At 39.1% G+C, this 11081-nt stretch overlaps 1 protein-coding gene across 1 annotated transcript; it reads right to left on the bottom strand.

The window, feature by feature from the left end:
- Nucleotides 1-3422: 3422 nt before the first annotated feature.
- Nucleotides 3423-10240, bottom strand: psmb10 (proteasome 20S subunit beta 10). The gene is made up of 8 exons (XM_017427409.3): nucleotides 10068-10240; nucleotides 9850-9943; nucleotides 9467-9564; nucleotides 8323-8463; nucleotides 7284-7399; nucleotides 5724-5782; nucleotides 5047-5198; nucleotides 3423-3565 (listed from the first exon to the last, which is right to left on the bottom strand). The coding sequence occupies exons 1-8, from the start codon at nucleotides 10130-10132 to the stop codon at nucleotides 3454-3456; spliced, it is 837 nt and encodes a 278-aa protein (XP_017282898.1). The 5' UTR covers nucleotides 10133-10240; the 3' UTR covers nucleotides 3423-3453.
- Nucleotides 10241-11081: the final 841 nt, after the last annotated feature.

Raw genomic sequence — 11081 nt, 5'->3', positions numbered from 1 at the left:
AGTAAAGACGTACAGTTTTGTACAAGGAAGGGATAAAAAGGAGAAAAATAGCTGTTTGTAATGTGACCCGTCTGTTTTATTTCAATTTCTATTTTCACACACAAACAGCTTTGCCATGCTTTTTGTTTTTTTCTAAAGTGTCAAGCCTTTTTTTATAATTCCGTATTGACGGAAGTCTGTATTATGTTGATTTGCATTTGAATCACACATATCTGTGTGACAAATGTGAAATAACAGAATGTAAAACAAATAGAAACAACAAACGAGTTTTGAGTTAAACCCGACACTTGTGCATCATTTATTTATATAATTCTGATATTTTCCTGCAGGATGGTATGCTTCCACCAGCCATATATGGCCAGCTGTTGATGAGCACTCTATACCATTCCAGCAGACTGGTTATAGCATTTCATTACATCTGGTCTTTTTGCACCTTGTTATTTCGAACTGGGCTGTCTCGTGGGCTCTTTGCGCAGCCCCCACCTTGTGTTCTGTCTGCTGCGGTAGACCACAGTCTCTGCCAGTACGGTAAGTACCTCTGTACTGTACTTCAGTCCTTCCTTCTGTAACTTCTGGTCCTACTTAATATCAACCACTTCCTCAAATTATGATGAGCAAAGACTTGCCCTTTCACTACTGCTCCTCAGTGAGTTTCTGTTGTCTGAGACGTAGCGGTACACCAGTGGGTTCTCTCTTCCTGATGTATCTTTGTTGTTTCGTCTTGCATAGATGTCTTGATGCTCACTGGTCCTCAGACTCTCTCCTGTGACTGGGGTGCTGAAGTTTGGGTGAAATCCTCGTCCTGAACTGGCTTCTTTCTCCTTCTTTGGCTAGGCTATATCAGCGTGCCGATGGCCGGGCTTTGTTCTTACCATTAATCTGGCTCTTCTAGACCTGCCTCTGTAGGTACTTTGTTGCAGGCCTGTTCATGGTTGCCATTTACCTATGAGATCATAAGGTACTTGTAGCTGCTCTAAACGTCTGCAGTGTTGCTTTTTGATCGCTCAACCCCTTCAGCTGTGATCAACTGGCCTCTCTTGAACACATTTAGCCACATTTATCCAGACCAAATCACAGTCCAGAGTTATTGCTGCTGGTGAGGTGGATCAGTGAACTGATGTCTCGCTCATTTTGGCACACAGCTTTTATTATTCGTGTAGCTGCTGAGTGCTCCACTTTAAAACAAGTATCTGTAGCCACTCTTTGTGATGATCTGTCTGAGAAGGTACAGGCCTTTGTTGAACAATCGCAGGGCATCATCATTGATATATGCAGCACTTGATGGTAACCTGAGCAAACAGGTTCTTGTTGAAGTGTTGATGAAGGTTCTTCGTGTCCTGTTGATGGTGCTGGGACACAAACATTCCAGGATCCATGGGTGTGTGGCATTGAGTCATTGGTTTTCCAGTCAATTCAGTCAGTGCACCGGTGTGCACGTCAGTTACCATCACAAATGACAGTAAGAAGCAAATATTGACTTGCATCTCCTGGTTGTTCTGGCTCTACCTGCTGGAGCATCTCCAGCTGGAAGTTAGTCCAGTGGAGGGGAAGGGTAATGCCAGTAATTATAACAAGCAATTTTTTTTAAATTTCTTTAATATTTTGAACGTAAACCAAACAGTTGCGTGGTTTTCTAGTCAATCCAGTCAGTGTGCGGGTTTGTACGTCAGTTACGGTCACAAATTGACATGTTGGCTCCTCTGACGTTCCTGCCTCTCTTGTTTTGACTCGTATATCATAGCTGATATGATGCCTGACAGGAGATATGTTGTATCTTTGTCTTGAACGTCTACCTTTGGGATGGATACTAGTTTTTGTTCTGCACAGCTGCTGTGGTCAGCTCTTGAACCATGGTTCCCTGCGTAGGTCTAATCTGAGAACCTGCTTCCACAGGGATCCTCTTCTGTTCTTTCATGACAACTTTCTGTCGTTCTTTTAACAGAACAACTGAAAGTTGTCGTTCTGTTAACTGACAAATTAGTTTCCTTGCCAACTTGAGCTGCTAGTCTCCTTTTCCATGAGTAATGCTGCTCCTTATTGTGGTCTTAATCATGTATATAGGCCTCTCAAGGGTCACTGATGTTGTGCTTTATACTATGATGCTCATAGTATTTCGAGTATGTAGTACTGCAGATTTTTAAATGGTACTTTATCATTTAGCCTTGGCAAAGGTTGTAGTTATTCAGCTAAATTCTGATCTTTAATTTCAGTTTCCTGGGAAATGTCAGCATGACTTGATGGTATCATCTCCTGGTTGTTCTGGCTCCACCTGCTGGAGCATCTCCAGCTGGAAGTTAGTCCAGTGGAGGGGAAAGCTAATGCCAGTAATGACAACAAGCATTTTTTTTATTTTTTTTTATTAATATTTTGAATATAAACCAAACAGTTGCGTGACAAAGAGTTTTCTTGATGTTTCCGCAGTCCTTAGAAAAAGAAAAAGAAAATACAAGGTGCAGTGCATTTACATCCCAGCCCTGCTGTTGTGCTTATGTAGTCCAGGGTGGAAAAAAACTGCCCTTAGTCCCGCCTTACTGCCCCATTGGTTAGAGTGACAGTCAGTCAAAAAGGGCATGCAGCCAATTGACACACCTGAGGCAATTATTTAAGCTTGCTCCAGCTTTCCCTAGTCAGATGTGAGGGGGAGAGCTGGAGACAAAGGAGCTACAGGTTAGTGTTCTCAAACAATCAGTTTATCTCTGTTGTAATGCACTGTTTAACCTTATAATATAAAAATCCTGTAGATCCAAGAAATCCAGTGAGTTTGGAGCCTTGGAGCTGCCATACTCTCATCTATTATTGGAATTGGCCAGGTGATCCCTTTTGTAGGGAATAAGATGGCGAGCTTCTGAAAACTGGCTGGAGCCAGGAGAACTTTAAGAATCACTCCCTACTGGTCTGGTCTGTATCATTTCCCCCCTCCATCTCATCATTCAGGCACATACTCTATCATTCACCTCTTCATCCGAAACAACTTGCGCTGGGACATTTTCAACTTGAATATCTGGATAACCAAACCATGGATTTTTGAATGTGTGTTGGTCAGACTTTGGACTGACCAGCGGGGAATTTAAGACCAATAGGGCACAGACAAATGAAGGATTGTTGCAGTACTGTGTATATATTTGTTTTTGTATTTATTTTGGATTTGATGTATGGTTGTTTTGTGTTGTTTACTTGAATTTTGTTTAATACATGGTATTGAAAAACCCAGTTGTTTTGTGTCGTTCTATTGATTACTGACAACGGCTCCAGTAACCGAATTTTAGTCTTCTGATTTTCTTCCATTTAGTTCTTTTACACTTTAAATAGTGTTACACTTACGAAATAACACATAGGGACTTACTGTTTGACAAAAATAATCTGTTACTCAACGTTTTACCAACTTCCTTTTTTGATTTATTTCAAAATGATGAATACACATCTATAGATAGTTCTTTGTTTTATTATTTTATTTTATTCAGTGTCCATCATTTGAACAGATTCATCGATGACATCCACAGAGAGGGGGGTCTCAGTTTTGGTCAGGACGGCTGTGGTTCCAGGCTTATACCTGTACTGTCCCTCTCTAAAAGAAAGACAGAAAAGAAAAGCATATATAAATTCAAAATTGCTCTTACACATCTTACTGGACTTTACAGATTATATGGTTTGTTTTGTATTTTCCATTCATGTTGTTCCACGAGATTTTATAAGAGTTATATTTTGTATTTACAGCTATGAACAACAGAAAATGCACTTTCCTTCAATTCTAGGGTTTTATCAGGACATAGGAAAAGATAATTAGATCTTTACCAGGATCTAAAAGTATTCAAATCTACTCTCAAGTAAACAAAAACAGATTCCAGCACACAAAAAAAGCCAAAATGGAAAAGTTGTGTGAGAAAAGTCTATTCTTCCTGTTCTTATATGGTTTAATAGAGAAAGAACCAGCCAGTTCACTTGATTAACTGATCATCATCAGTGTGAGCTCCTTTATTATAAAAGCAGGACTTTCGTTTGCTGCTCTAGAGCGTACAGGTGTGTGTTAACACAACGCCAAGAAGGAAAGACATCAGCAATGACCTTAGAGAAGCAGCTGTTACCGCCCATTGATCTGTGAAGAAGATTTCCAAATGATTTGAAGTTCGTAATTTTACAGAGAAAAATATTATATACAAGTGGAAAACATTTAAGACTATTACAAATCTTTCCAAGAATGGACATCCCAGCAACACGTTCATGGCAGCACAATCAGAAAAAGACAGAACAAGTACGGCCAGGAGAACGACCCTTCTCTCTGAAAGCAACATGGCAGCACTACTTAGATTTGTAAATCTGTAACTGACTGAACCACAGGACCACACAAGACTAGAGATGATTGACACACACCTCCACCTTTGGTGAAACCCAAACACAGCATATCAACACAAACGCCTCACAGCAACCACTGAGCACAGTGGTGGAGGAGTGATGGTTTGGGCTTGTTTGGCAGCCACATGACCTGGGCACCTTGCAGTAATTGAGTCAATCATGTAGACCAAAGTCTAGAGTCAAATGGGAGGCCATCTGTCTGACAGCTGACGTTTGGACCAAACTGGGTCATGATGCAACAGAACAATAATCCCAAACACAGCAGCTGATCTACAACAGAACGGGTAAAAAAGAAAAGAATGAAGGTGATGCAGCGGTCCATTCAAAGTCCAGACCTCAACCTGTCTGAAATGCAGTGGTGGGACCTTCGAAGAACTGCAGAAACAAACGTCTGCAAACCTCAACACAAACCTTTTCCATTTTGGTTCCAATTTTCTTTAATAAATAAAGTGGGATCTGTTGTGTGTTTTTATATGCTTGAGTTAGATTTGAATAATTTTAGAACCTGGTAAATCATTTTTATTATGTCCTGATAAAACCCTAAAATCACAGAGGGTAAACCTTCTTTTTTCCCATGACTGTATTCTTTTTATAAACACTATCTAAAGTACAACAATTCATCTGATCAATTTTAATAGTTAATCAAGACTGATCCCACATCATTTATAAACTGTAAGCAGTTCTGATCACGCTCACCTTTTCCCCTTCTGTGCGGGCTTGTCATAACCTCGCAAGAACTGAACTCCAGCCTCGGTGATGATGCACAGGTCCACATTACTGCCTGAACCCAGGTCACAGAATATCCCTGCAGCGATGGCGTCTCTGACGAGCTTCTTTGCATCCTCCAGCTTAAAGGTAGAGAAGAGCAGACTATTAGTCAGTTTTCTTTCTTAGTTTGGTCCAGTCATGATTAAAAAAAAGGAGAGTCCAGGCTTGAGTACTAGTACTGGTTATAGACTAACAGAAACACATCATTTAGAGATCATGTTGCATTCAGATCTGCAAAACAGAAAATGTAATAAAAACAAGATTCTACTACTAAGCTGTAGTGTATAGCACAGTAAAAAGGAATGAAAGAAAGAAATGATTGTCCTTTGTGCTTATATACTTGTATTTAAAAGCTAAATCTTCAGTGGGTCAGATCGTGATCTAGCTGTCAGAGATAAACCAGGGGTCAGCAGTGACAGATACAGAGGACTTGAACTGTTAGTCACATAACATGCTCAGGCTGTAGCAACCCAAAAAAGGAAAGTACTCCTGCCACTTTATCCCAGTTCCCAATCCGACCCAACACCGACCCGCTCTGAGCTCTTTGCTACATGTATTAGCCATAACGCATCTGTCATGAGAGGGAAGCAGAGGGTCACTCTTACCTCCATGTTTGGTTTGAATCTGTCCTCAAACACTGAGACAGCAGCAGCTGCTCCAGAACCTGAAACAGAAATTTAACTTTTTATTATTATTTTATCATTTCTTCTCTCATTTGACTTTCTATGATTTGGTTGGTGTCACAATGTGATGCTCTCGATTCATTACCACCCGCTACCATAAGGTGAAGGCGGACGATAATGTTTTTACCCTTGTGTGTGAAATCCGATGTGGTTGTAGCTGAGGGTAATCATCTTGCACGGGTTGCACAGGTTTTCACATAACGCTATTTTCAAGGCTTGGTCAAAATGCCTACAATGCCCTCATTTGTCAACATCAAATGATCTGAAAGATTTAAAACTCTAGCATGAAAGGCGACGGGTGATATGCATTCCTTCAAGGATTGCTAGGCCTTTAAATCAGTCGAGAATTCACAAATGAGATAGATGACATTTTAATAACCCTTTAGTTTACCTGTTCAGAAATTACAATGTAATGTATTTCTGATATAAATGTCCTGCACTGTTAAATTGCCTGTACAGACCAAATTTTCCAAGAAAGACAAGAAAGTTTCTCTCCCTTTAATACACACAGTTATTGTATGCTTTACTTAAATCTTCAGTCCTTCACTTTAGAGTAGGAGTGTCAAACTCAGTAACACAAATTAAAAACTTGGTCCAAGCCAAGGGCCAATCTTGATCAATATTTATTGAAAGAAATGCATAAATTAACCTTGGTTTTAGATGTAACATGTCAAATCATTCATATAAAAATATCAAACACCTTCTCCCAGTTTAGAACAAACATATTTTTGTGAACAAAGAGAAATAGATTAAAGTTAAAATGAAATCGTTAGCATTCATTTCTTATTCCTCATTCTCTACCATCACCTTTAAAATGATTTCGTAAAACTTTTTATCACAATCCATTATAACATCTAAAAAGCCATCAACAAAGCTCTGATCATACAGCTACTATTATTTAACTTTGAAACAAGAAGAAAATACAGAAAAAAACATACATTAAAGCAGACCTGCTGTTACTCTGATCCACTTTAACTCAGGTCCAATATCTGACTTCATTTCTTGGCTGATTTTATCAACAAGAGTTTGATTTGTCCCACTTGATGCTCTTTGTTGCTTTTTCAACGTCAAAATCAAAGATTACCAAAAAATTAAAACTTGGCTTCAAAGTCACTGTCACAAGAAGACTTCACTATATGGGCTCAGCTTTTAAAGCAAAATGAGAAGCAACAGAGACTCAGTCTGTCCCAAACCGCAGGGCCAGGTCGAATAAAATTTAAACATTATCTTGGGGAGACAAATAAAATGTTGCCATGGTCCGGCTGTGGCCTTGAGTTTGACACATCTGCTTTAGAGGTATTCTTCTAGAGTGGAGTTAAGATGACATATCTTGGGCAGAAATTAGGGAAAAATTATTATGTAACATCAGTGAAATGAAGTATTACGGAACTTTAAAATGTCTTTCAGAAATCTCACTTCAGACACCTGCCTGACCCTGTCACAACATGCTGTAGCTTTGCATAAAGGATGTTACACACATACCCATGGTGAGGAAAGGCAGTTTATCGTAGGAGCCATGTGGATAGACACTGTACAGGTGAGCTCCGGTCACATCCACTCCTCCTACTATCACCGATGAACCCATGTGACCCTGATACCTGAAAAAACAGGCAAACAATGGTGTTCAGCTTAAGTGTTTATGTAAAAAAAAAAAGAACAAAATGGTCATATTATCTCAACAAATCTAACCTTTACAGCTTATGCCATGGATCTTGTTGAAAAGAAAAGCACAAGCAAGCATCTATGAAACCATAAATTATACCTTTATTTTTTTTTCCTGGTTTGGTCAGGATGTCAAAATAAGCAAAAGTATTCACTATCCTTATTTTTTATTTCTATTTCATTGCCTTTCAGCCAGGAATTCAAAAGGATTTTCGATTTGATCATAAATAATGGACTCTAGATCAAGGAAGCTAAATGGGAGAAAAAACAACTTGTTTTAAATGATTCCAAAAGATATAGATGAAACTAAAAAGTGGTGTGTTCATGTGTTCAACCCCCCAAGGTTTATACTTTGTAAACCCACCAGCAGCAAGTTTCTTCAGGTTCATCTCCACAAGCTTGGTCCATCTAGAGTTTTTGTCCATTCTTCAGCTTCTATAGGTTGGATGGGTGCTGCTTTTGTCCAACAATCTTTATATCAAAGAGATTCTCAGTTAAACTGAGATCTGGGTTTTGACTGGACCGTTCCAGGACCGTTACCTGGTTCTCCTTAAACCACCGGAGTGTTGCTGCAGCCGTGTGTTTAGGGTCCTGCAGGAAGGTGAACCTCCGTGACAGTCTTTAAAAGATCTTGGGAAGACTCAAAATATTTTCCCCTAAGGATTTTGCTATATTTTGCTCCAACCATCTTTCCTTCCCCTTTGACCCATTTCTCAGTTTCTGCCAATGAGAAACATCCCCACAGCATGATGCTGCCACCACTGTGCTTCACTGTGAAGATGGAGTCCTCAAAATGATGTGATGTGGCAGGTTTTCACCAGGTACCACATAAACTGAGAAAATCACTTGTTCTCCCTACCTGAACAGCATTTGTTTCAGCTGTCTGGTAACCATAGCAACGAGGGGGGGTCGACCGGTATTGAGCATGTGGAGCTCCACGTTGGACGCCATCATCTGTGTGGCCATCTCTGCATCTGCAGCCACGCCGGCTCCACAGCAGCTACAGGACAGACAAGACATAATTTTTAACACCTTGGGATACTTGCCCAAGTGTGCAGGGTCCCAGTAACACATATTCACCATATTTCAGAAACTTGCATGCCAATTCACAAAGCAAAAGTAATTCCAGCATAAAGATATTCAGCATTCTCTCTTTTTTTGTTTGAAAGCTTTTGGGATGGAGACCCAACATGGTCTCACAAGTGAATGTAAAATAGTGATAAACAGGACATTTACAGAGTATCTACAGGGGTAAATATAGGGTACTTACAGGGCACTTGTGGGGGTACATACAGGAGACTTACACAGTAATTATAGGACACCTATATAGCACCTATGGGAGTACTTATAAGGTAATTAAAGGGTACCTATTTGGGTACATAAAAGGTACTTACAGAGGAAATACGAGGTACTTATGGGGTACATACAAGAGACTTACAGTTGGATATATAGTACTTATGGTTTACATAAAATTTACTTACTACTACTGCTACTACTACTATTACTGCTACTACTAATACTACTACTATTACTTGTTTATAAAGCACTTTCAGCAACATGGTACTTATGGAGGTACTTGCAGGAGACCTATGAAGATACTTGTAGGGTATTTACATGATACTTATGACGGTACTTACATGTTACATATGAAATATCTATGAGGGTACTTTCAAGGTAATTGCAGGATATTTACAGTGTATTTACAGGGTACTTACAGAATAATAATAGGATAATTACATGCCGCTTATGGGAGTACTAACAGTATTACTTACATGCTACTTATAAGGGTACCTACAGGGTGCATATGGGGGTACTTACAATGGGGACCAGGCTGTATTATGAAGCCTTGTTACTCTGTACTGTTCCTTAGTATGGCTTTATGTCAGCGGCGCCCCTGTCCAGAGCCTAAATCTGGCCCAGATCTGAACAGTTTCTTATTTTTACATACCTGTCTTGCTATAAACCTGAAAACCAAATCCATAAAACAGAGTTAGTGTACTCACTAGATCTTTGGGGCAATATAGTGAATCTTCATGCAGTTTTTGTCAGCCACCACCATATCATCTGTGGCTCTGGTATCTGCTCCTAGAAGCACTCCATCCTAAAACCAAGAAGAAGAGATCCTCATCCCACCAGGCTAACATAAAGGACTTTTTACTAACACTAACACTCATCTCTGGCTCATTACAGTCACGTGTTCCAAACCAGGAAGTTGGAAGCTTTTTGTTTATTTATTATTATGGACACTTAAAACCCATCCATACAAATTACATGATATTCTTTACACTGCATCTGATCATATTGAGTTAAATGAACATTGTAGAACAAAGCTCCTGAATGATCGGCTGTGTTCTTTCAGAGTCTGACTTGTGTCCGTGTGTCTTACCTTGAAAACCATCCCGGCAATGGTGGTTCCTGTTTTTCTGGCTTTGGGAGCTTTGTATCCCACTTCTGACAAACTGGACTCCAAAACTGCATTTCTGGAAACAATCAACAAGAACAGAAAGAAAAACAGAGAGGGTGTTGTTTGTGCTGATTCACTGCTCTGCCATTAGCTTCCGAGAGCTTTTGTTTTTGTCAAACTCAGAGTTTCTTTTTTTTTACCTGCGGCTGTTTTCAAAGGAGAAACCTCCAGTCTGCTGCTGACTGGGATTCAAACTATGCAGCATGGTAGCTTCTAATCTGAAACGAAGATTGAATGTTTAGAGGAAAGTCTGTGGCTCGCTGTGTGCCTGACTGAATGTCAGTGCTGTGCAGCAGTTTTTACTTTTACTTTCACTTCTTTAGCACAGGCCAGGCCTTCCTGCTCACTGCAAAAGATGTCCATTCTGACCAAACATTTCTTCTCATTTAGTCTGTTTGAATACGCAGCAGAAATTCCTTAAGCGCTGTACAAAGCGTTAAGAAACTCTACATCACCACTTGCGATTATTTTTGACTGAAAGCAAAACTATTTATGAGTAACGAATTAGGATGTTAGATTTTTATTTGCAGAGTTTTGAATGTGAAGCGTCAAGGTGGATCCTGAGGAGTCAGATATCCCAAGAAACTGTAGTTTAACCCTTTGAACAGTTCAACTAAAGCAACACTTTACCTTTTGGTGACTTTTTTAGAGACTTGAGCCATAACAGCTTCATTATTCTTTTAAAGTAGCATTAAATATTGGATACATTAGTCATTTTTACACTCTTCACAACTTCAACGAGACATGCCTTTGTCAGTAACAGTCATAATCTGTAGATGTCTGTATCTTTACAGCACTATAGACATTACAAAAAAAACTATAAGACAAAAGTCTAAAGATAGTTTTCTCAGAATGAATGAGTATAGAAGACATTACAAGGAAGAATTGTGAAAGGAGAAAACAAAACAATTTAATTTAAAAAGAGACATTAAATAAGAAATGTTAAAAAATGCCTAATTAAAATAAAACAGTAACAGTATTAAATAATTTTAGAGGAAGTAAACAAAGAAACAGTAAAGGTAATAAATACAAACTGGATAAACAAAAATAAAAAGGATAAAAAAGATTAAAAAACAAAATAGTTTGCCAAAACTAATCTTTCAATTATTTTTGTTGGCACATTATATTTTCTCTTCAAACAAGCCAAAAAAAGA

This window comes from Kryptolebias marmoratus, linkage group LG14, assembly GCF_001649575.2.
Source record: "Kryptolebias marmoratus isolate JLee-2015 linkage group LG14, ASM164957v2, whole genome shotgun sequence".
Classification (NCBI taxonomy): Eukaryota; Metazoa; Chordata; class Actinopteri; order Cyprinodontiformes; family Rivulidae; genus Kryptolebias; species Kryptolebias marmoratus.
This window is presented reverse-complemented; position numbering and strand designations above follow the sequence as displayed.

Coding starts and splice junctions, on each gene's coding strand:
- psmb10 (XM_017427409.3), bottom strand. CDS start 10,132: ATGCTGCATAGTTTGAATCCCAGTCAGCAGCAGACTGGAGGTTTCTCC. Junction 8,464..9,466: donor TATATTGCCCCAAAGATCTA/GTGAGTACACTA, acceptor TCTGTCCTGTAG/CTGCTGTGGAGCCGGCGTGG. Junction 5,783..7,283: donor ACTGCCTTTCCTCACCATGG/GTATGTGTGTAA, acceptor TTTCTGTTTCAG/GTTCTGGAGCAGCTGCTGCT.